The sequence below is a fragment of the Scyliorhinus canicula genome, chromosome 11, assembly GCF_902713615.1.
Source record: "Scyliorhinus canicula chromosome 11, sScyCan1.1, whole genome shotgun sequence".
Taxonomy (NCBI): Eukaryota; Metazoa; Chordata; class Chondrichthyes; order Carcharhiniformes; family Scyliorhinidae; genus Scyliorhinus; species Scyliorhinus canicula.
This window is the reverse complement of record NC_052156.1, coordinates 147,340,346-147,367,099: the sequence shown is the minus strand read 5'-3', so window position 1 is coordinate 147,367,099 and position 26,754 is coordinate 147,340,346. Positions and strand designations below refer to the sequence as shown.

At 46.1% G+C, this 26,754-nt stretch overlaps 1 protein-coding gene across 1 annotated transcript in view; it reads right to left on the bottom strand.

Moving 5' to 3' along the window:
• Positions 1-26,754, bottom strand: part of shank3a (SH3 and multiple ankyrin repeat domains 3a) — a 1,085,379-nt gene that overhangs the window by 396,631 nt on the left and 661,994 nt on the right. Inside the window, exons 13-14 of the mRNA XM_038811689.1 lie at positions 10,763-10,929; positions 10,142-10,162 (exon numbers count right to left, since the gene is read on the bottom strand). Of these exons, the coding sequence (XP_038667617.1) occupies positions 10,142-10,162; positions 10,763-10,929 (188 nt within the window). The remainder of the gene's footprint in view (positions 1-10,141; positions 10,163-10,762; positions 10,930-26,754) is intronic.

Below are 26,754 nucleotides of genomic sequence, written 5' to 3'. Positions count from 1 at the left end.
GAGTTCAGTGGTACAAAGAGATTTGGGTGGCCTTGTACAAGAATCACAAAAGGTTAACATGCAAGGATAGTCTGTAATTAGGAAGGCAAGCTGAATATTGGCTTTTTTTTGCAAGGGGGACTAACGGTAAGGAAGCCTTACTACATCTATACAGGACATTGGTAAGACTACATTAAGGATGCGGTGCACAGTTTAGGCTTCCTTCCTTAAGATGGGATATATTTGCATTGGAAGTCATTCAGAGAAGGTTCACTAGGTTGATTCCTGGGATGGGGAGATTGTTTTATGAGAAGAGGCCAAGCAGGTTGTGCCTATACTCACTGGAGTTTAGAAGAATGAGAGGTGAACTTACTGAAACATAAAAGATCGCAGTGTTTGATAAGGTGCTTTTTGATCTATGAGGATTCAAAGGTTATGAAGAGCCAGCAGAAAAATGTAGTTACGCTGACTCAAATCATTCCATCACACTAAACACACAAGAGATTTTGAAGGTCTCATATACGTGTCATTAACAATACAGAACACACATAGAATCATACATTTTATTGTGCAGAAGGAGGCTATTCAGCCCATCGAGTCTGCACCGGCCCTTGGAAAGGGCACTCTACCCAATTCCGCACATCCACCCTATCGCCGTAACCCAGTAACCCCACCCAACCTTTTTGGACACTAAGGGTAATTTAGCAAGGTCATCTTTGGACTGTAGGAGGAAACCGGAGCACCCGGAGGAAACTCGCACGCACATGGGGAGAACGTGCAGACTCCGCACAGACAGTGACCCAAGCCGGGAATTCGAACTTGGGACCCTGGAGCTGTGAAGCAACTGTGCTAACCGCTATGCTACCGTGCTGCCCATTATGATATCACGAGCCTACCCGCCACATTCTGAACTGTATCACAGTTCACCTCGGTCCCAAAAATTCTACAGTGGCAAGAGAGCGGGAGGAAAACTGACAGAAATTCCTTGCCTGATTGTACTACCACAATGAGTTGAGATATGACCCTTGTGACATATTCCCATGTCAGACTTTGTGCTAACTGCTAAAGCTACAAAATTCAGTAAGGGAAGAGGGTCGGGAAGAACTGGGGGTAAAAGGCTGTGTGTTCCCAAATATTGTTAATCTACAGGCATCTGTGTGTGTGTCTCGCAATGTGTCATCACTGGGAAGGCCAATATTTATTGTCCATCCCTAGCTGCCCTGAGATGGCAGCAATGATTCTTCTTTTTGATTCACAACAGTGATTTGATACGGCTACATGCCTTACAAACATCCTACGGTAATTTGACCACAAAAGGGTGGTTGCAAATGCGTTATAAATGAATCTTCTTCAATATATAAAAATAATGAAGTTCAAAATACAGTATGGACCCAAAAACGGGAGCAGCTCGTCAAACATCAACATAACAGAATTAGAACTAATGACAGTTCAATATGAATATTCACAGGTAACAACTAAAAATGCCACAGCACTTACTGATGACATCAGCAATAGATTTAAATAATAAGATGCATAATAACAACACTCTATAGCACTTCTCCCCTTCAATGAAACTAACGCCTTAATTATATCTCAGTCTTTCAGGAGGTTTGCAACTACACTGTGACCTTCGCAGTACCATTGGTAGCTCCATCAACTCTGGTGATGTTGGACTTAGTTCACCTGAACTTGTGGGCGCAGGCGTAGGTTGAGTTATCTGTACATGAATGACCAACTCCTGAAGTAGAGTCTACTGAAAGGCCTGGTACAACAGAAACCAATTTCTACTGCTGCATTCCCTTCTATTGTGTTACCTGGAACGCCTGCTGTTTCCGATTTATGGCGTAGACGAATATGACTGTGGTGCCTGCGAGCAATGTTCCATTATTCGCTTTCACTATCAAACATACTGGACCACTTTGGTTAATGATAACTCCAGGTAGCCAATGCTGGTTACTGCCAAAATTCCTGATAAGAACACAATAATTCAGGTTAAAACGTCTCTCTTTAGCCTGATAACCTTGTCTCTCCTTCTGTTTTTCTGTTTCCTTCCCACTTTTGCTTTGACATCTGGATGCAGCAGATCCAGGTGAGACTTTGGTCTTCTACCCATCAATAATTCAGTTGGTGAGAGTCTCGTAGTTGTTTGTGGTGTGCTACGATGTTGAAATAAGAACGGAGAGAGCTTGATCCCTAAAGTATCCCCTGCTATCCCCTTCAATGCTTCATTCAATGTCTGAACAGCTCACTCTGTAAAATCATTTGAAGCTGGATGAAAAGGCACATAGCATATTCCATTCCTGTGCATAAACTTTTGGAACAACCTATTTCTAAATGTTGTACCAATATCAGAAATGAGAGGATCCAGTAACCCATGAAATGCAAAGACTTACTGTAGCTTTTCTATGGTACTGGGAGCTGTAATATTGCTCATGATGTACACTCCTAACCACTTTGAATGTGCATCCATGATGGCTAAAAATATGTGAATCATGAAAGGACCAGCAAAAATCCACATGAATTCTTGACCAAGGACGATCAGGCCACTCCTAAGGATGCAATGGTGCCATCTTCTGGTTAGGCTGACTTGCTAAACAGGATTTCACTTTCTCCAAATCCTGGTCCATATTAGGCCACCAAACATATAACCCGGCTCGATGTTTTATTTGAGAGGCACCTGGAGGAACCTCCTGAATTTCATCCATGACTTGTGAAAGACCAGGGGTGGAACAACCACTCTCAACCCCCACATTATGCAATCATCCTGCATACTTAACTCGGGCGCGATTCTCCAAAATGGAGACTAAGTGTTCGCGCCGTCGTGAACACCGTCGCGTTTCATGACGGCGCGAAATGGGTGTGGGGACTACTGAATCAGACCACCACAGGGGGCCAGCACGGCACTGGAGCAGTTCACGCCGCTCCCAGCCTCCCTTCCCGGCGCCAAATGGGCACCACGCCAACCCACGCATGCGCAGTTGGGCCACGCCAACCTGCGCATGCGCGGGGGACCTATTCAGCGCGCAGGCCCCTACGCAACATGGCGTGGGGTTCAGGGGCCGGTCACACAACAACGTAGACCTGGGGGGGGGGGCACCGATCGAGGGCCTGATCACCTCGGAGAATAGCGCGCCAGCGCCTGGGCAGCGTGGCGTGGTTGCTGCAATTCTCCGGCCCGGGGCTCGGAGAATCGTACCCCGCATCTTTGCATCTCATATAAGGGTTCAGTCCACCATTCTGTAATAGGTGGCCAACCTTGCATCAGAAATATTTTAACTCTGACAGAATAGGACCTCTGTCATCCACTGCTTAACTTGTTTCGCACTCACTGGAGTTTGGGCAAGTTTCTCCAGTAAGAAAATTATCTCGGGAGGACATAATACCCGGAATGGCAAATCCGGTATCATTGTCCGTCCTTGCCCTATACACGATGCTACACTGATACGTTGACAATGTAATTGACCAGAGTTGTATTCTCACTGAAAAGGCTCATCAATGGCTTGTGGTCGGTAGATATAGTGAACAAACAATCATAGAAGTACAGATTAAATTATTGTGCCACAAATACGTTAGCTCGACCTTCTTTGTCCAATCATGAATATCCTTTCTCAGCCTTTGGCAATAGTGTAGATGCAAAACCAATGGGTTTTCGGACCCATCCTCCATTACATGTGAAAATGCCGTCCCCACACCGAAGGACAAGGCTATTGTACTTTGTAGAATAGATTCTCTGTCCGGGTTCAAATGGGCTAGCAGATTTGTTGATTTCAGCAGCACTTTCACCTCATTGAAATCCTTCTTCTGCACAGACTCCCACTTCAATTTTCTTTCTTTGTGTGGAAGTAGGTGCTGTGGAGCAAACACTGTTGACGCATCTTGCAAAAACTTTCCATCATAGTTTTCAAAACGTACAAATGACATAAGCTCGGCCTCTTAATAGCTCCAACTTTCCCTTCCACAGGAGATAAGCCTTGTGCAGTGATTCTGTGGCCTAGAGACTCCATGCTCAGTGCCTGAAGAATGCACTTGCTCTGCTTTAGATGCAGTCCCGCCTCTGAAAACCTTTTTGAAACTCGATCCAGGTTGCTGAGGTACTCAGTCTTACTCAAAATTAAAAACATCATCCAAGTAGACTGCAACATGAGGAAAGCCTTGTCACTGGTTCTTTTCCCTTTGGAAAATCGCTGAACTGGCGGATAGGTCAAAAACCAAATGATTACACTTGAACAACCCTTTATGCATGCTGATAGTCACATACTCCTCCGAATCTTCCTCTGACAAATGTTGTTGATATTCATGTCCAGTTTTGAAAACTTCTTGCCACCTGCAAGAGTTGGAAATAGATCTTGTATGTTCGGCAATAGGTAAGCATCCAGCTTGGAAACTTGATTAATGGTAAGTTTGTAATGCCCACATCTGCACACAGTACCATCACTTTTAAGAACAGGAACAATTGGAGCTGCCCAACATGAAAACTGAATGAACTGAATGATTCCTAGCCTTCGCAGCCGCTCCAACTCCCCCTTAACTTTGCCTTTCATGGAGTAGGGCACTGTCCTCAGTTTGAAAAAGTGAGGAGTAGCCAGAGGAACAACAAACAATTTAATTGCAGTGCCCTGTAACCTACCCAGTTCATCTCTGAAAACCTCAGGAAGTTTCTGAATGATGACCTCTTGTCACTTTTGCGTGGTTTATCTCACCCCAGTTCAACTGAATTTTCCTGAGCCAGTCACGTCCTAGTAGGCTAGGCCCATGGCCGTTTACTACCAGGAGCGATGTCCTTGCTTCTTGGCTGTTATATGCAATATCTACCTCAAACGCTCCAAGCAATTGTATAGTCTCACCAGTGTATGTCCGAAGGTTAATCCCTGCCTGAGTAAGAGATGGTGCCTGCTTACAGTCACAAATGTTCCTGAAAGTCTTCTCATTGGTTACCAATTCAGAGGCTTCTGTGTCCATCATCATCTTGATTTTCTGTTCATTGGACTCTGCTGTAGCATAAATAGGCTCTGCATCGCCCCTCACTCATATTAACATGTCATAAAAGTGCTTCTCTGCCTGGTCTGAGCTTTTTGAGTGATGCACCATTGACTGAGGTTTCCTTGCATTTGAAGTTCCTTGCTCAGCCTCCATCTTTTTCTTAGCATCCCGGTACGTCTTTGCTAAATGCCCCTTTCTGTCGGACTGGCAACAAACAGCATCCATAAACTTACAATTATTCTCATAGTGTGACCCTCCACACATAAAACACTCCACTGTCTTCACCTTTTTACTTGTAGCTTTTCTTTCTACTTGATGCAGTGCACCTGCCTGTACCCTACTACTGACCTTCAGAATATCTTTTGCATTACTGGCAGCCATTTCCATGCCCTGAGAAATTTCTAGAACCTTCTTAATACTAAGTGTGGCTTCTTCCAGCAAACGCTGCTGAATGCTGTCCTTGTTAATGCCACAACTAGTCTGTCCCGAAGCATGTCTTTCAAAACAGCCCCAAACTCGCAAAGTTCAGAGAACTGACGCAATTCAGAAAATAAGTTAGCTACAGACTGTCCCGTCGTCCAAAAATGACTATGGAATTTAAATTGTCATACAATTATTGAGGGCTTAGGATTGTGGTGATTCTGAACAAATAAAACTAAATCAGCAAATTAAATGTCCCCTGGTTTTTTCAATGATGTAACTAAAGTTCTCACCAGTTTGTAAACATGTTTGCCTCACACACACTCAGGAGAATAAAGCACTTTCTAGCCTCATTACCAAGTTACCCAGTTACCAAGAAAAAGTATTTTAACCTTTCCACATATTCAGTCCAGTTCTCATTCTCTTCCACAAAATCACCGATAGACCCAAACATAGCCACGGTGCTGCTAACTTGTGTTCCATCAGTAAATGTAGCAAAACGTGGTATTGAATATGCTGAAACTCGAGTTATTTTTATCCTCATTGCCAAAAAGATGTGTTAATTTGACCACAAAAAGGTAGCCGAAAACGCATAAACTGATCTTCTTTAATATATAAAAGTAATGAAGTTTAAAATGCAGTTTGGACTCAAAATACTGGAGCAGCTAGTTTAACATTGAAATAACAGAACAGTAACAGAATAGAATTAGAAATAACGACAATTAAATATGAACATATACAGGTAACAGCAACAACTAATGACATCCCAACACTAACTGATGACATCAGCAATGGATTTAAATAAGAAGATGCATAATAATAACACTCAACACATTCAAATCAGAATGAATAGGCCGCATCCCCCTGGAGTGTGTTCTGCCATTTAATAAAATCATGGCTAATCTGAGAGCAATTTAACTCCACATTCGCACCTACCCCCTATAAACGTACCCGCCCTTGCTTCTAATGACTTTTCACAGAGCAATAACAAGTAATCACTTTGGTCTGGGACTGTGGTCACATATAAGGTCAGACTGGACAAGAATGGTACAACTATACAACTACTTCATGGTGACTTTTACCAATATTACCTTGTCATTTCCTGATTTTATTGTCTCACAAAATTGAATTTGAAAAAGGTGGAGACAGTGATACCTACCTTCTCTGGATTATTAGTCCAGTAGCATAACTACTACATTTATGTACAAGTGTGTTGGAGTGTGAGACTCCCTCACAAAATGCCAAGCTGTTAATGAAACTGACCCAATGAAAGTTCATCATAAATTGGTTAAGAAGCAATATTCTCAATGTAGGAATAGGCCAGTGAACTGCTTCTTGGCTGGAGAGTCCAGCATGAACGGCCATAGTTGGCAGATCCCCAGCTGTGTTGACATTGTTCCCAGATTGATTTGTGGCTCGAAAGCTTCCTCCATGTTGCCTTAAAGGCCAGTAGCTTCCTGGACCCAAATTCTGAATATCCAGCGACAGACAAAATCACTGTACTCCCCGAGGCTGAGATCTAGGAAACGTCCTTTTCCACTTCAGCCCTTTGTTACTGTGGCAGGTTTACTTGAGATTTCAACAAATTGTGTGCCAGGAGCCAATGGGGCCAGCAGCAGCCCCCCCAGAAAGGCCTAAACCATCAATTTACTCATCTGTGCCGCTGCCAGGACCTGAGAGGACTGTCAGGCATGTTAAGCGCACAGTAGGTGCTGGAGCAGTCAGTCCTTTTACATGTTATCAGTGCTGCAACCTCTACTGTTTTACTCACTACAGTTTACAGAACATTCTGGTTATCCAAAAAAAAAAGCAACGGAGATTATATTGCAATACAGAGTTTATAAATATTCTGAAGTTTAATTTATAATATAGCAAGCAAGTATTGGAATGTAGGGAAGCCTGACAGCCAATTTTCACACAGCAAAGTTCCACAAACAGATTGAGATACATAACTATGTCACCTGCGTTAGTGGAGTAGGTTGAAGGATAACTGGCCAGGACATCAGGAAGAATTTCCTTGCTCTACTTCAAATAGGATTATGGTATAATTTATAGCAAACTGAGACCCTAGACCAGACTTCAGTTATAACATCTCACCCAAAAGACACCCCTCTGTAAATCACCAGATGTTTTTCTACAGTAAAAATGCTAAGGTTCAAATTGTGGTTATATCTGTATTGTATTACTGCCTGCATATACTTACCATATTATAATAACATCCTGCCCCAGCAGACCAAGCAGGCCAGCAGCACGGTTCGATTCCCGTACCAGCCTCCCCGGACAGGTGCCGGAATGTGGCGACTAGGGGCTTTTCACAGTAACTTAATTGAAGCCTACTCGTGACAATAAGCGATTTTCATTTTTTCACTCAGTGGCTTTGTCGCATGACAATTGATGACCTTCAGGGTTTAAGGTATCCTTTATATTAACTACATGAATTCCTCTATTGGGGTGGCATGGTAGCACAGTGGTTAGCACTGTTGCTTCACAGTACCAGGGACCCGTGCTCGATTCCCGGCTTGGGTCACTCTCTGTGCGGAGTCTGCAAGTTCTCACCGTGTCTGCGTGGGTTTCCTCCGGGTGCTCTGGTTTCCTCCCACAAGTCCTGAAAGAAATGCTTGTTCGGTGAATTGGACATTCTGAATTCTCCCTCAGTGTACCCGAACAGGTGAATAGGGGATTTTCACAGTAACTTAATTGCAGTGTTAATGTAAGCCTACTTGTGACACTAATAAAGATTATTATTATTATTTGATTCCACCCGTGTAACTGCGTGCCAGCTACCCTTTTTTCTGAAACATAAACCAACATAACCCTACTATTCGATTTCATGGTGCAAATCACTCCTAGAATATTCTACAGGTAAATCACTGAATCCCTTAAATAGATTCTTCACCCAAGGTATGCATTGTACTTCATATAAACTACCCAAAACTCTTGGATTAGATTCCAGCCTATTATTCATGCCCAGTCAAATATTATTGCATATGCAAACCACCTGAACTTCTCGATTAGACTCCAGTCTGCAAATTCTGGTCGTAAATGCTGCAGGTCTGTGCTGAGTTAGCTGACATACATTGGGGATGTGTTAAAGCGAGTGTAACTTGCCAAAGAACTACAAGGCTAGGTAGGGAAAGAAATCAGACATAGTTTCCACTCCTGGCAAAGTGAACATGCACATTTGGATGTTAGCTGAGGCTGGAAGGTCAGCTGTAATGTCCTTCATGATCAAACAACCTACAAAGCCTCTCATTTCAGTCTATAAATGGGGGACTAGTTAGATAAAGATAGCTGAGATAGAGAAAGGAGAGTGAGAGCAACAGAGTTTCAGGGAGCATAAACAGTGAATTAGAAATAGTATTAGAGAGAAAGACAGAAAGTGAGTTGCACGTAAACAGCAGAAAGAACATTTAGAAAGTGATAAAGACAGAAGGTGAGAGCATGAAACAACAGCAGTAAGTGAGGGTAAATGTTTAGGGATGCGGTGGGCATGGTGGGAGGAAATGAGGAACTGAGAGAAGGAAAGCATTAGATGAAAGAAAGGAACGAGACAGAGAATATTGAAAAATTTGAATGGCAATAATTTAGTTTTTATTCTTGGCTGTGCTTAAGAAGATTCCATGTTCTGAGTTGGTGTCCATAGTTTTAGGATATGAAAGTGTTTTAGAGAATTCAATTACAGTGATGCAAAGGGTCTCAGAAAGCTTCTTGCAGTTGTATGGAATGTGTGGGGATCATTAACAATGTAATTGTGGGGAGCTAGTCAACAGTGAATGTTCTTAGATGACTTCAGTTCTAACACAAAGATAATAAAAGAAAAATACTGCAGATGCTGACCATCAGAAATAAAAACATAAAATGCTGGAAAATACTCAGCAGGTCTGGCAGCATCTATGGAGAGAGAAGCAAAGTTAACGCGGGTTCTGATAGTTCTCCTTGGGAACTCCTCGTGTGCAAGATCTCTTGGTTGTTACATCCTTCATTGTTATCCTTCATTGTATGAGATCAGCTCCATGGACCAAAGCAAAGGCACTCACCTGCGAGAATGGTGAGAGGTTAAGATAAAATCCTCTCACATAAGACAGAACTGTGACTGGTCAATGGAGTCACTCTCAACGAGAGGTTTGGGCAAAGATAGCAAGAAAACAACAGAAATTCACGGGGTTTGATGAGACCCTCTGCTGTATATTAGACAACTGCAAGGGCATAATAACATTCATTTTGATATTATGTAAGAGGTGGACTGAGACCCCAACGGTTTTCTACAACAGTGGAAGGAGTTAAGCAACTGGAGGCAGAGAGAATGTCAATGATGTCAATAAATTAACAAGCTTAAACCAACGTGCACAAAGGAATGTCAGGCTCAGCACCAAAGGAAATGAAAACAGTCTTTGCCCCTGACACCTCCTTAACTTACTAGCTGATAAAAATACTCCAAGCCAGAAGTGTGAGAAAAGAACAACCACCTCTTGGCCTTTTTCAGCTGGAGACAGAAGTTAGAAAGCAGCTACTCGGCTCTGAGATCAGCCCGTCTCTGATGAACCGCGTTGCTGCAACTAGAATGATTGAACACTGCTAATGGCAGTCTTGGGTTTCAGCACAACTCAGTCATGCCTGAGCCCTCTCACTCTTTACACAAAGCACACAAACACAAGAGAGGGGGAAAGGGACACGGTGCAACAGGGCAGTGGGAACCCCGAATCCAACCACAGTGAAATATAGGGGCTGGGGGAGTGGAAAGAGAAGAAAAGAGCACATTTACCTTTACTACTGGACTGAACCTCTTCATGTGGCATGTAAGGATGATGCAGAAATGGAAAACAAATGAATGCATTTTGGTCAAAAATTTAACTGGAAAGTTAGAAGTGAATTGATTCCAGGGCTGTGTTGTTCGTGCAACCGAGAGATCATTCAGGTCTGAGTGAGCGTGTGGACCCCAGGAAGGGCTCAACAACATGCAGAAAGGAGTAGATGAGCGCACGTATTCAGCAGCATCGAAAAGGGACATATGGTGGGAAGGGAGAGTTAGCGGCGGAGAGAAAGACGTGGTTCAGCACCATGGAGAAGGTAAAGGTACAGATGGTACGGTGAGTTCAGCACCATGGAGAGGGAACAGGTACAGATGGTACGGTGAGTTCAGCACCATGGAGAGGGAAGAGGTAGATTGCGAACTACATCGTGCCGTGGCGAGGAGAGTCAGCGTGCTGGAAAGGGGAGCTAATAAGTTCTACTGAAAAAGTGAAACAGAGTCAGATAGAGGGACTAGAATGGGAAAGAGAGTGAGAGATGGAGTGAGATGGGTGGTTCAGCAATGTACACACACTGAGTGAGTGAGTGAGGGAATGAGTGAGTGAGGGAAGGAGGGAATGAGGGCCACACTAACCTTTGACTCGCTCCCCTCGGTGCAGCAGGATCTCCCCCTCCCCCTGGGGCTGATAGGGCTTCACCACGATGAAGGTCCGTCCGGGAACCGCACTGTACAGTTTGCGCTTGGGTCCTCTGTGCACGGCAGCTGGGATGATATTCGGCTCAGCGCCCACGGTACTCGGGCTGTAAACGAAAACATAGGTGACAGTAGTTCTTCCGGACCCGGAGCCCGAGCCCGAGCCGGGCCCGGGGGCCGCCCCTTCCCACATCCTCCGTGACCTGTCCAGGATGAGGAGGGGGGGGGGGTGAAGGGCTCACTCAACTCGGCCTCTCCCGGCCGGAGCGCTCGGACACCGAACGGAAACCGGGCACCGGGTCCTTCAACATCGCTAGTCTGAGGAGGGCGGTGATGTCGCTGGCCGCAGCCAGGGCTGCGACATCCTCCCCCGGCCGGAGCTCCTCACATGCCCGCGCTGAGTCTGAGCTCCGGCTGGCTCTCCGCTCACTCCCGGGCAGCGAGCACCGAGCAGCAGCCGAGAGAGCCCCGCCCCCAGAGAGAGAGCCCCGCCCCCAGAGTGTGAGCCCCGCCCCCAGAGAGAGAGAGACCCGCCCCCAGAGAGCGAGAGACCCGCCCCCAGAGAGAGAGCCCCGCCCCCAGAGTGTGAGCCCCGCCCCCAGAGCGAGAGACCCGCCCCCAGAGAGAGAGACCCGCCCCCAGAGAGAGAGACCCGCCCCCAGAGAGCCCCGTCCCCAGAGTGTGAGCCCCGCCCCAGAGAGAGCCCCGCCCCCAGAGAGAGAGACCCGCCCCCAGAGAGAGAGAAACCCGCCCCCAGAAAAAGCCCCGCCCCCAGAGAGTGAGCCCCGCCCCTAGAGAGTGTGCTCCGCCCCTAGAGAGAGAGACCCGCCAGAGAGCCACGCCCCCAGAGTGTGAGCCCCGCCCCCAGAGGGAGATCCACCCCCAGAGAGAGACCCGCCCCGAGTGAGCCCCGCCCCCAGAGTGTGAGACCCGCCCCCAGAGAGAGACCCGCCCCCAGAGAGAGAGCCCCGCCCCCAGAGAGAGAGCCCCGCCCCCAGAGTGTGAGACCCGCCCCCAGAGAGAGCCCCGCCCCCAGAGAGAGAGACCCGCCCCCAGAGAGAGAGACCCGCCCCCAAAGAGAGAGCCGTCCCCAGAGTCACGCCCCCAGAGAGAGCCACGCCCCCAGAGAGAGAGCCACGCCCCCAGAGAGCGAGAAAGTCCCGGCCCCAGAGAGAGAACCCCGCCCCCAGAGGCCAGCCACGAGAGAGCCCCGCCCCCAGAGAGAGAAAGCCCCCAGATAGAGCCACGCCCCCAGAGAGCCCCGCCCCAGAGAGAGGCATGCCCCAGAGAGAGAGAAAGCCCCCAGAGAGCAACGCCCCCAGAGAGAGACCCACCCCCAGAGAAAGAGCCACGCCCAGGGAGAGAGAAAGCCCCCAGAGAGCCATGGGCCAGAAAGAGAGCCATGCCCAGAGAGAGCCCCGCCCCCAGAGAGAGAGCCCCGCCCCCAGAGAGAGAGCCCCGCCCCCAGAGAGAGCCCAGCCCTAGAGAGAGAACAACACAGTTCAGGTTGGGTCATAATATATACATATCCTTTGTTGAGAAGATTAGCCAAAGTCTTTTGGGCATTTTTAAAAAAGCAAAACACAGCAACTGGATGTATTCAACATTTTAATCGAACATTTTCCTCCACACCTCTGAAGATTCAGATGTCCTCAGACTCTACTTTGTTGGCCCCTATGTCAGGATGAGACGAGTCAGCAAGGCCCATATTTTCAATAATGCCCACATTTTCCAATCAGCATTAGTGTGAGTTAAGTCTAGCTTTAAAATAGTACCAATGAGAAAATTTAGCCTCATCCATTCCCCTAAAAGTTGACATCCTCCACCATCGGTGTACCATCTACTACAGACACTGCAGGCAGCTGCCACAATTTTCACCCCCGACCATTTAGGAGGACCAAAGCATGGGATTGCCATCGACTCCAAGTTCCCCTCCAAGACTCTCACAATCTTGACTTGGGAATTATGTCGCCATTCCTTCATGATCACGAGAGCAAAATGAAGAATGTGGGAGCACCTTCACGACACAGAGAGCAGCTATTCTCAAGAGGTGATAAATGCCAGCCCTGCCAGTGAAAGCCACATCCAGAGAATGCATATAATAAGAAAACATGAAGAGTGACTGTCCCATTGTGAAGGACGTCATGTTGAGTTCAATCCTCTTGTTTTTCACAGGAGAGGTCATTGCACAGAAATCAGAATTTGGAACCCGGGTTGATTTTCCCTGAGCCACATGTACTGAGAGCCAGTGTAAAATAATAGCCATACAACATTCTCCACTCTAAATAGTCAGACCTGGCATGCAGTATCGTTTGCCAGACTTTGTTTTCTTGCTTGCAAATGAGCAAACAAGCACCATCTGGACTGTGACCGCCTCAGTGGAATATGAGGCAGAATTTACAAAGCATGTCAGCTAAGACACAGAATCTCCCTGACGAGATGTAATACATAGAACACTTTCAGCATGTAGAGACTAACATACTGATCAGACTGACTGGAGTAGAGAGCCCAACTTGAGGCACCTCATTGGAATGAGGATATTAATGCTCCTAAGGGGGTACAAGTGGAACAACAAACATGTCTCTGGGTATAAATACTTAAACGTTTATAAGAAAATATTACATAATTTGGACTGGTTTTCTTGCACAAAGTCTTCATGATGGAGAATTTCAAACATTTTGACAAACATCAACTTACATTTACATTCCAGGGCATTAGCTTCAGAGCTAATGAAGTATGTTTATTTTATTCCTCTGCAGGAGATGGGCCTTACTGACTCAGCCAGCATTTAAAGCTATTGTTAATTGCCCTTGAGAAAGTGGTCTTCCTGAACTGCTGCAGTCCATGTGGTGTGAGTACACTCACAGTGCTGTTGCGGAGGGAGTTCCAGGATTGTGACCCAGTGACAGTGAAGGATCGGCAATATATTTCCAAGCTGGGATGATGAGTGACTTGGAGGGGAACATCCAGGTGGTGGTGTTCCCATGTGTCTGCTGCCCTTGTCCTTCCAGAGGGCAGTGGTTGTGGGTTTGGTAAGTGCTGCCAAAAGTGTCTTGGTGATGCTGAGCATCTTGTAGATGGCACACACTGTTGCCACCGTTCATCAGTGGTGCAAGGAGTGAAAGTTTGGGAAGGGGTACCAATCAAGTGGGTTGCTTTGTCCTGGATGGTGTCAAGCTTCTTGATCATTGTTGGAACTACATTCATCCAGGCAAGTGGAGAAAACTCCATCACATTTGGACTTGTGCTTTGGACAGGCGTTGGGGAGTCAGGAGGAGAGCTACACATGGCAGGATTCCTAGACTCTGACCTGCTCTTGTAGCCACCGTATTTATACAGCTAGTCTAATTCAGTTTCTGGTCAATGATAACCCCCCAAGAAGTTGATAGTGATGGATTCAGCAATGGTAATGCCATTGAATGTCAAGGGGTGATGGTTAGATTATCTCTTGATAGTGACTGACACTGTGTGGCACAAATGCTACTTACCACCTGTCAGCCCAAGCTTGGATATTGTCCAGATCTTCCATCATTTGGGAATGGACTGCTTCAGTATCTGAGGAGTCGCGAATGGTGCTAAACATTGTGCAGTCATGTGTGAACATCCTGACTCTTATCTTATGATAGAACGAAGGTCATTGATGAAGCAGCGGAAGATAGTTGAGCCTGGGACACTCCCCCAATGAACTCCTGCAGTGATGTCCTGGAACTGAGATGACTGACCCCCCAACTACCGCAATCATCTTCAATTGTGCCAGGTATGACTCCAACCAGCAGAGGGTTTCCTCCCTGATTCCCATTGACTCCAGTTTTTCTGGTGCTCATTGATGCCACACTCCATTAAATACTGCCTTGATATGAAGGGCAATTACTCTCACAGCACCTTGAGATGAGGTGAGTTGCACTCATCTAGGCAAGTGGAGACTATTCCGTCACACCCCTGACTTGTGCCTTGTAGATTGTGGACAGGCTTTGTGGCATCAGGAGATGAGTTACAAAATCACCACTGAATTCCTAGCTTCTGACCTGCTATTGTAGTCATAGTATTTATATGGCTGGTCCAGTTCAGTTTCTGGTCAGTGGTAATGCCCAGGATGTTGATAGTGGAGGGATTCAGCAAATTATAATGTCATTGAATGTCAAGGGCTGATGGTTGGATTATCTCTTGTTGGGAGATGATCATTGCCTGTCACTTTGTGGTGAAAATAGCACTTGCCACTTGGCAGCCCAAGCCTGCATATTATCCATGTCATGCTGCATTTGAACATGAACCACTTCAGTATCTGAGGTTCTTGACATATTTGAATGTAGTTACTGTTGTAATATAAGAAATGCCACAACCAACTTATACACCGCAAGGTTCCATTAACAGCAATGTCAGAATGACCAGAAAATCTGTCTCAGTGATGTTGATTAAGGGTTATGTATTGGTTGCAACACCAGAGAGAATCCCCCTGCTCTTCCTATGTCACTCAAAGATCACTCTATCCCTCATTAGCACTATAAGATGCATACAGTTGTACAAAGTAATCTCTGCCCAACCAGAAACCAGTGTTGTGTATACTTGGTCGTGAACCATTGTTCATTTCTGCAGTTTCAGGAGTTCCCTGCACTCGGTCCTAGCTACTCTTTCTTCTTCAGTTTCCTTTTGCACAAACTGAATTTCCCCTCAAGGTGACTGTCGCCTGGAATCCTCAATCCAGAATCCTTCAACCTCTTGAATGTGACAAAGCTTTTGCAGCAGCTTCTGAAGCTCAGAAACTTTAAGCTTGACTGCTGGTGTCAAGGGAGAGATTTGTTTGACATGCAGTCGGCTCAGATACACAAACCATCCAGGTGCTCCCACATTGCACAGGTAATGCACAACACAGATGTCGGCTGCCCCTCCCCAAACCAGAGCAATTTTTTGTTAATTTGTTTTAAAAAAAGCATAACTTAGTGATTTAACACTTCAAGTGTAAAAGTGTCAGTTAGTTGCATCACAAGCTGAATTATCACTGAGATTAAACTCCAGATTCTCGGCTTTTTCGCACTCTGCTGGGTTCTTGCAGCTCAAGGATAATTTCTTTGGGGGAGAAACTCATCGGTCAATGATATCAATGAAGAATGCCATGCGGGCGACGAAGGCAGTGGCCCACAGGACCGCTTTCCCCAGTAAATCAATGTAAATCAGAATAGCACTGCAAATGAATTTCTCTTCCTTTCATTTCAAATTAGATTGTTTTAACTTGCACAGTGACCTACTGTTGCAAAATAAAATGCCAGAGAACACTTTTAATTAATTAACACCAATTAATTAACCTATTTCTGGCTCAAACCAGGCATTAGTTATTGTACCAAGTAAATAAGTTGAACAAAATTAGTGCAAAATAGTTAAAGTGAAGCACATTAACTCAAATTACTGTAAAGTAAATAAATAAAAATTGCATATTCATGTTTCAATCATAGAATTTACAGTGCAGAAGGAGGCCATTCAACCAATCAAATCTGCACCCGGCTCTTGGAAAGAGCACCCCTCTTAAGCCCATACCTCCACCCTATCCCCATAAACCCAACTAACCTAAGGGTAATTTTAACATGGCCAATCCGCCTAACCTGCACATCTTTGAACTGTGAGAAGAAACCGGAGCACCTGGAGGAAACCCACGCAGACACGGGAAGAATGTGCAGACTCCGTACAGACAGTGACCGAAGCCGCGAATCGAACCTGGAGCTGTGCAGCAACTGTGCTAACCACTGTGCTACCGTGCTGCCCAACATGGTTCCTAGTGGGAATTTGAACATTTCAGGGGTGTTGGATTGTTTTGTATATATTTATGTAACGGGGATGGGCTTGGGAGCTTTTTTTCTTGTCGCTTCTTGATATTCAGCCTGAGTAGAGGCCACTTCGCTAGCAGCAAGGTTTTCAGCTGGCAAGTGGGAATGTGGTGCGGCGAGGAGCTGCGGCCTGTAGGACCTGCTTCCACCTGGTTTAGAACATAGAACATAGAACAGTACAGCACAGAACAGGCCCTTCGGCCCTCGATGTTGTGCCGAGCAATGATCACCCGACTCAAACCCACGTATCCACCCTATACCCGTAACCCAACAACCCCCACCTTAACCTTACTTTTTAGGACACTACGGGCAATTTAGCATGGCAAATCCACCTAACCCGCACATCTTTGGACTGTGGGAGGAAACCGGAGCACCCGGAGGAAACCCACGCACACACAGGGAGGACGTGCAGACTCCACACAGACAGTGACCCAGCTGGGAATCGAACCTGGGACACTGGAGCTGTGAAGCATTTATGCTAACCACCATGCTACCGTGCTGCCCCTTTAATGTGCCTCGCTTGTTTGTTTGGTGTGAGAGAATGGGGTTGAGAGGAGGGAACATTATTCTCTGGGTGGTGATCAGCAGGTTCAAGGGAGGAGTAGCGGTTGGGGAGAGGGGAATGGTGCCGTTTGTTTTTGTCTCATTTTCTGAGTGTATCGTTCCCTTTAAAGTGAAATTTCACACACTCCCGGCCTCTTGCTCTTTTTTTGAATTTAGCAGGCAGCTGTTTAAAGCAAAGATGCGCTGCCGATCGTTCTGGTGAAATGTATTGCATGGCATTTACTGCATTGTTCAGCTGAGGCATTTCATCTGGAATCTTTGAAGATGCCCCATCCGGAACTCCCAGAGATGCTAGCTAAGTTATGTAGTTTGTGAGACTGAAGGAAAAAAATTCCCTCTGTTTTAAGATCTTAGTTTCTTGAGCAGAGAGAAATTACAATTTGTCAGTTACTATTAGGAAAGATTTACTGTTTAAAATATCACAGAATCACAGAATTGTTACAATGCATTTGGCCTACCGTGTCTGCATCAGCTCGCCAAATGAGCATCACGACTTAGTGCCATTCCCCATGACCCTGCACATTGCTTCCATTCAAATAAGCATCTAAATCCCTCTTGAATGCCTCCATTGAATCTACCTCCACCACACTTCCCGGCAGTGCATTCCAGACCCGTGGTGTGAAAAAGTTTTTTCTCACGTTACATTTGCTTCTGTTGCTAATCATTTTTAATCTGTACCCTCTCGCTCTTGATCCTTTTACTCGGGGGAACAGTTTCTCCCCAGATACTCTGTCCAGCCCCCTCATGATTTTGAACGTCCCTATCAAATCTTCTCTCAGGCTTCTCTCCAAAGAGAACAGTCCCAACCTCTCCACTCTATCCTCATAACTGAAGTTTCTCATCCCTGGACCATTCTTGTAAACCTCTTCCATCCTCTTTCCAATGCGTTCACATCCTTCCTATAGTTTGGGGCCCAGAACTGTACAGAATATTGCAGCTGGGGTCTAACTAGTGTCTTGTGAAAGTTCAGCATAACCTCCTTGATCTTATTCACTGTGTCCCTATTAATAAAGCCCAGTATACTATATGCTTTATTAACTGCTCTCTCCACCTGTCCTGCCATCTGCAATGATCTGTGCATACAAACACTGAGCTCCCTCTGTTCCTGTACCCGTTTTAAAATGTTACCCCTTATTTTACATTGTCCGTTATTTATTAAGTTGTTCCTTGACTGATCCATACATTTATGTGAGAGTTAAAGCCTTAAAGAAGATCTAATTTGATAAAATTTACAAATGGCAATTTCAGCTGGATCATTTGTTAATTTTAAATCAGAGTTTCATATTATTTTTGGTTAGCGAAAGTCTCAGAGACGTGGGCATAAGCGGATGTATGGAGTTAAATCAGACTGGTGGTAAAACAGGGTTTAAAAGGCCTTCTCCTATACTTATGTCCATATGTTCTGCCACTTCATGAAGAGAAGGACCATTCTGTAAAGACAAGGGCCGGGATTCTCCCCTACCCGGCGGGGGGTCCTGGCGTTGTGGACTTGCGAGAACCACTCCGGGGTCGGGCCTCCCCAAAGGTGCGGAATTCTCCTTTGGCGCCCCGTCAGCCGGGGTATTGTGGTATTGTCCAACGACAAAGGGTTAATTAATAACCTTGCAGTAAAGAATTTGCTGGGTAGGAGTGATCACAATATACTAGAATTTTATTTTGAATTTAAGAATGATTTAGTTAAGTCCACAACCAGGGGTTTAAATCTGAATAAAGCAAACTACGCATAAGTTGGACATGGGAGATTAAGAAGCTTGATGGTAAATAAGCAGTGGAAAACATTTACTGAAAAATTGTAATTGTAACCAATATATGTTACCTAAAGAATAAAAATCATGGCAGCACGGTGGCGCAGTGGGTTAGCCCTGTTGCCTCACGGCGCCGAGGTCCCAGGTTCGATCCCGGCTCTGGGTCACTGTCCGTGTGGAGTTTGCACATTCTCCCTGTGTTTGCGTGGGTTTCAGCCCCACAACCCAAAGATGTGCAAGGTAGGTAAATCGAACACACTAAATTGCCCCTTAATTGGAAAAAAAATGAATTGGGTACACTAAATTTATAAAAAAAAAAAGAATAAAAATCATAGATGCCTTAGACACAGGATCAATTAGAATGGGAAATAAGGAAATGACAGAGGTATTAAACAAATGTCTAGTGGCATGAAAGGAGGCTCAAAAGCATTTAATAATCTGTATTATTGTCACAGGTAGGCTTATATTAACACTGCAATGAAGTTACTGTGAAAAACCCCTAGTCATCACACTCCGGCGCCTGTTCAGGTACAGAGAGGGAGAATTCAGAATGCTCAATTCACCAAACAAGGGACTTGTGGGAGTGAACTGGAGCACCCGGAGGAAACTCACGCAGACACGGTGAGAATGTGCAGATTCCGCACGGACAGTGACCCAAGACGGGAATCGAACCCGGGACTCTGGTGCCGTGAAGCGACAGTGCTAACCACTGGGCTGCCGTGCCAGCCACCCCGAGAAATATTGGGGAACCGAGAGTCTCTGAGAATAATTTCATTAAAGAAATTAATATTAGTAGTGAAATGGAAATGAATGAGACTGATATCCAAAAAACACTGGGTGATTATTTTAAGGCCCTTCCTGCTGGCGAGACCTTCCCACCAAAGGCAAGCCCCCACAGTGGAATTCCCAGTGGTGGGTGGGTGAGCTGTTGCAAATGTCATAGACCTTGCTGGGACTGGAAGATCCTGCCAGCAATGGTGAGCCGCCTCTGCTGCCAGAACACTTGCTGTGTGTGTGTGCGTGTGTGTGTGTTGGGGGGGGGGGGGGGGGGGGGGGGGGGGGGGAGTCGCACCCACAGTGTCTCGTGCCAACACAATATGGCCAGGCATGCGCGCAATCCTATGTCATCATTTAGAAGAAACACAGTGACGTTTGTATGTCGATCACTCAGTTTCTGGGCCTTGTGGGAGCTGGTTCCAGGGATCGGAATGGGGAGGGAGACAATGGCTGCAATACCATTTGCAGCTCCAGATTTTCTTTCTCCCAGCACAGCATATTTAAGCACCAACAGGCAGATGGATGATGGAACACTGGCTTACTTGCACACCACCCCTTCCACACCATTGAGCTATGCTGCCATGGCAAGGTGGCTTATTGGAAGACAGGTGCTTTGCAAAAAGGATGGGGTAAAAAAGGCAAGAACAATGTTAAGAAATTAAATGGGCTAAAGAAAACTGTGGGACCCCTGTGAGATGCTGCTAACAGCACAATAATATCTAAAATTCCATTTTTAAAATGTTATTTTTCCAATAAAGGGGTGATTTAACGTGGCCAATTCACCTACCCTGCACATCTTTGGGTTGTGGGGGTAAGACCCACACAGACACAGGGAGAATGTGCACACTCCACATGGAAAGTGACCTGGGGTCAGGATTGAACCTGGGACCTCAGTGTCACGAGGCAGGAGTGCTAACCACTGCATCATCGGGCAATATCTTCAATTCATGGGCAAATGATGATTGCACTTGTGCCCTGCCGCACACCGCTTCCTATAAGGATGGTCATCGCGCATACATTTATACATTTGCACAGAATTGGCAGCAAACAAAACCGCCAAAAAAAACCATTGGACTTGATAGCCATCGTAGTGTTTCAAAAGATGTGACAATAGAGATTGTGGATGCATTGGCTTTGATATTCAAGAGTTCCTTCGTATTTATAACGATTCCCACAGATTGGGAGGTTTTGAAATGTAACCCCATATTCCAGAAATAAAGGAGAGAACAAAAGATGGAACTAAGGGCCAGTGAGCCTCATATTATCAGAAGGCAAAATGCTGGAGTCTATTATTAGGGCATGGTAACAGGTTATTTAGAAATTCATAACTTGATTAGGCACAGGCACACATAATGTGAAAGGGAAATCGAGCATGGCAAATCGGTTTGAGAGTTTTAGGTTCTTACTGTTATGGTGGATAATGGGGAGCCAATGAATATAAAATATTTCCAAAAGCATTCAAGAAGGGGCATGTAATAGTGTGGCTCCTTTAAGGGGCACTCCTTTGCTGGCCATGTTTTCCAAGGAAGAGTGACCGTCAGTCACAAGGTCTTGAGGCTTGTTATCGTTGTGGGGTGAGACCATCCCCTTGACAGATGCAATTGTGAAGAGTTCATTTGCTTCAGATGTAAACAGCCAGATACAGAGTCAGACACACTACACCTAGTTCCCCAAAAACTCATTGGCACTCCAGTGAATAAGCTTTTCGAAGACCCGGAAGAGAAGTCCAAAGTTTATAAGCTCAACATGGCCAATCACCCCCATCGAAATTGTCCTTTTTGTTAATAGCCGTCCATTAAATATGGAAGTTGATACAGGTTCTGCTGCCATCGTGGTAGGAGAACAGATGCATAAGTATCTACAGGGAGGGCTGCAACCCTTGAGTCTCAACACTTAATGGCCTGTTTAGCCACCTATACTTGGAGGCCCTGAAGATAATGGTCACAACGTCATCACCAGTATGATATCAGCAGTCTGCTCAGTTGCCTTAATCGTAATAAAAGCACTGAGACCAAGCCTCATGGGGCGTGAATGGCTGAAGAAAATCAGGTTAAATTGGCTGGACATATTCAGCATCATGGATGGGATTTTCCAGGAGCTTCTGTAAAAGTACCAGGATGTCTTTCAAAGAGACCTGGGGTGCATAAAAGGGTCGAAAGCCAAAATCTATATGGAGCCTGATGCAACACCAATATTTTTTGTAGTCCCACTGGTGCCCTATGCTCTGCACCAAAGAGCTGAAATGTCTGGAAGACCTGGGGTAATTACACTGGTGCAGTTTTCGGAGTGGGCAGCACCAATAGTCCCAGTGTTAAAGCCTGATCGCACTGTATGGATTTGCGGCGATTACAAGATCATAGATTATAGAATTTACTGTGCAGAAGGAGGCCATTCGGCCCATTGAGCCTGCACCAGCTCTTGGAAAGGGCACTCTACCCAAGCCCACACCTCCACCCTAGCCCCATAACCCAGTAACCCCACCCAACATTAAGGGCAATTTTGGACACTAAGGGCAATTTATCATGGCCAATCCACCTAACCTGCACATCTTTGGACTGTGGGAAGAAACCGGAGCACCCGGAGGAAACCCACGCACACACGGGGAGAAGGTGCGGACTCCGCACAGACAGTGACCCAAGCCGGGAATCGAACCTGGGACCCTGGAGCTGTGAAGCAATTGTGCGAACCACTATGCTACCATGTTGTCCAGGGCTGCAGGGCCACTAAAATAGATAGACAACCTATTCCTACGAGAGGGGACCACCACGTGAAATTGGCAGGAAGTCTCTAGTACACTAACCTGGATCGAAGTTATATGTACCAGCAGCTCGAGTTGGAGGGAGAATGAAGGAAATTCATTAACATAAACACACACAAAAACTTATTCCAATCTACGAGATTGTCCTTCGGTATTTCATCTGCCTGTGCTATATTTCAATGCACGATGGAGACCCTTTTACAGGGGATCTTAAAAGTCATTGTATATCTGGACTAAGTCTTAGTAAAGGGTGCAACGCCTGAAGAGCACAGTACCAATCTACTGTCCCCAGGAGATGCAAAGAAGTTGGTATACGACCGAAACGTGAATAATGCACATTTCAAGCCGATGAGGTCACATGCTTAGGTTCCAAAGTTGATGCAAAAGGCTTACATCCACTCGGATACAAGGTAAACATGATAAAAGGGATGCCAGCACCAAAGAACATGACTGAGTTGAAGCCCTTTTAGGAATGGTCAATTATTATGGCTGTTTTTGACCCAATTTGTCAATAATTCTGGCACCCCTGCACTAACTGTTGAAGAAGCATGAACGATGGAAGTGGGAAGATTCCCAAAGAACATCTTTTGACCAAATGATCCAACAATCTTTGACCTTACTTGTCCACTTTAACCCAGACAAACCCACAATAGTGATGTATGATGCATTGCCTAATGGCATAGGGGTGGTACTCTCCAAATGATGGAAGATGGCAAAGACAGGTCTGTCGCTTTTGCTTCCAGAACCTTTTTGGACGTTGAAAGGAAGAATTGCCAGATAGATAAAGAGAGTTTGGCCGTCATATTTGCTGGCAAAAAATTCCACCAATATGTTTATGGCTGCCACCTCACCATTGTCTCGGACCATAAGCCATTATTTGGGCTTTTCCGTGAGGATAAACCGGTTCTGTTGATCGCGTAGGCCAGAGTACAAAGATGGGCATTACTGTTGGTTACATATTGTTACACTTTTCAACACAGGGACTCAAATGCTGATGCATTAAGCTGGCTTCCACTTCCACAGACGGTAACTGCGCCTCTCATTCCACAGGAGATAGTCCTGGCTCTGAATTTTCTTGCCAATCTGCCCATTTCGTCAGCCCATATTAGACATGGACTGACAAGGACCCTGTCTTATCGAAGTTAAAAAGGATGGTTCTCACTGGCGAGCATTTTGGTAAGACACAGCAAGTCAGGGCCTACTTGCAGCCTAGGGATTAAATTAGCTGTGAAGACGAGGTCCATTTGCAGGTGCAGAGTGCTAGTGCTACCCCTGGGGCAACACATACTTCTCCAGAAGTTGCACAGCACGCATCCTGGCTAAACCAAGATGTAGATGTTGGCTAGGAGCTACATTTGGTGGCCAGTGATAGACAAAAAAAAAATAGAGAGCGTAGTCAACCATTGCTAACGTTGCCAGATACAGCAGACCCTTCCACCCACAGCTAAACCATTGGGAGTGGCTGGGCCATCTGTGGATGAGGTTCCATATTGGTTTTGTGGGCTCTATAATGGGACAGATATTTTTAATTGTTGTGGGTGCCCAGTCAAAATGGTTGGTTGTCCAGTTCATACGTTCAATGACCGTGGCAGCCACAGTCGACAAGCTGCCACAGATTTCTGCAACATATGGCATCCTGGAGGTGATCATTTTTGATAAAGGCACTGCTTACACAGCCGAGGAGATTCAACACTTAATCAAATCTAATGGGAACCAGCTCAAACGTACGGCCACCCCGCTTCCCATGGGTTGGCCGAATGAGCAGTCCAAACCTTTAAAGCTTAAATGAGCAAGCTGTCCTACAGACCACTGCCGCTCCGCTTATCCAATTTGCTACCCTCATACAGCATGACCCCACATGCTACCACCGGGGTTACTCCAGCCAAGTTGTTGAAGGGTTGAGGCATGGAGATCCAACTTGGCCTCATTTTCCTGAATTTGACAGGCAAGGTGGAGGCTAAGCAGGTCTCACAGAAGCAGCACCAGGACTCTGCCAAGGGAGACCGGTCATTGGAAGCGGTGGATTTAGTTGTTGTCTGGAATTTCGGAGGGGGACGAGCGCAGATTTGATATTGCAAGGACCGCCCCAGTGTCTTGTGTTGTCGATCTGTAAGGCCGCCAAGTGCGGAAGCTTTAGATCATATAAGAAGGTGGTAAGCTACCGCCCCCACAGTGAGGCGTGTGGACCCGGAGTAGTTACCAGTCCACCAGCCACCGGTGGTGGTAGAATCAAGGTCTTCCCTGGGGGAATCTCCTGTGTCAGCAAAAGGAACTGAGAAGGGTGTCGATATTGCCTCAACTTTGGAATCTGTGAATTCTCCTGCCTCTGATGTGTACTCTGATGTTTCAAGTATGGGGTTGCAGAGCTGTGATGCTCCGTAAGAGTCTGAAGGTCCCCTGATAGGCTGACCTCATGAACTTTGCCCATTAGCTCCCTTTCTGATAATACTGTTTAACTGTACATTGTTGTATATAAGAGGTTTTTCTTCTGTAATTTAACAAATTTAATGTGGGAGGAGTATAATAGCGTAGCCTTTAAGGCTCCTTCGTGGGCCACGTGACCCACCTGGAACTAATGGGAATGGAGTGCGTGAACCTGGGCCTATCGGGTGCCAGGGCGTGGACCCGGGTAGCGGGGAATCATCAGAGTAAACCTGCGAGTCGAGGAAACTAGTTCTGTGTTGGAGCTGTGTTAATCTGTCTGTATATGACGTACTTCCTTTGTTAATGAATCACTGTTGTAATTTAATTCTGCCTCATCATATTACCTCGCGCTACAACAGTGCACGTAAGAAACTATTATACATTAGAGCGTATGGGAAGGGAATAACATATTAGCATGGATTTAAGAAGGAAAGGAAAGGCATTTATATAGATCTTTTCATGACCACCAGATGTCTCAAAACCCTTCACAACCAATGAAGTATTTTTTCAATGTAGCCACTGTTGTAGTGTTGGAAATGTGATGATAGCTAATTAGCACTCAGAAAACTCTGACTAACAACCGTGTGATAATAACCAGACAATTTGGTTTATTTGTGATACCGGTTGCCAGGACACTGGGATAACGCCCCTACTCTTCTTCGAAATAGTGCCACGGCATCTTTTACATCCACCCAGGCAGGCAGACGGGGCCTTGTCCAAAAGATAACGGGCTGGATTCTCTGCTGTCGGGAGGCTCCGTTTTGCCGGCAGCCCGGGGGTTTCCCAACAGCGTGGGGCTGCCCCTCAATGGGAAACCCCATTGACCAGCCAGTGTAACGGAGCATCCCGCCGGCGTGCTGAAACAGAAATGTAGGGCCGGCGGGACGGTTAATCCCACCCAACATCTTCAACAGTGCACTGCTCCCTCAGGATTGCACTGGATTGCTAGCCTTGACCTTTGGTCTCAAGGCCAAGAGTGGGTCTTGTACCCAAAACCTTGTGATGCAGGGGCAAGTACGCTACCAACTGAGGCATGGCTGATACCTTGAAGATTGGTTAAGGGATGGAAAAGAGAGAATAGGAATAAGTGGTTCATTTTTGGCACACTGTAACTGGTGAGATAACCATTTTTTCAAGGATGAAAATCTAGGTGGGACAGCTATCTGTGAGGAGGACGCAAAGGGATATGAAGTTAAGTGAGTGGGCAGAGTCACTCCACCATGTAATAAGATCACGGCTGATAGGATAGTAACCTCAAATCTGCATCCCACCTACCCCTGATAACCTCTCACCCCTCTGCTTGCCAAGAATCTTTCCACCTCTGCTTTAAAAATATTCAAAGGTCTGAATTTTAAGTTCCTTGTGCGGATGTATGCCTGACCTGGAATCACGCGAGACGACATCAGGTGCGCATTCCGACGTTATCATGCACTTGTGGCATATTTTGGTCAAGGTGTGCGCATGAGAGTGGGAAGCACACCCACCAGCAATCCAGCAGGCAAGTTAGCCCATTAAGGGGCCAATGGAAAGCAACTTTACGTTGGCCTGTCTGCTTTTACGGTTTGTGGGTGGACCGACTGACCAGGAGGCCTTTGCGTTTAAGCTACAACCTCGATCCAGGGCGAGATGTACTGTCCAGGCTGAAATAAAATTTAGAAAGATGTCTGGGGACTGAGGTTTGTGATTGGATGTGCTGCCTAGACACTCCCTGCAGCTCCGCAGTGGCTGTCCCCTTGAGGGAGCACATTAGTAGTGCTAGTCCGCACCCGCCCTTGTCTCCATGCCCACCCTCTTCCTGCCATCCCTGGCAGCCCTGAGCCTTTCTCAGCACACGTTTCCCGCTGGCAG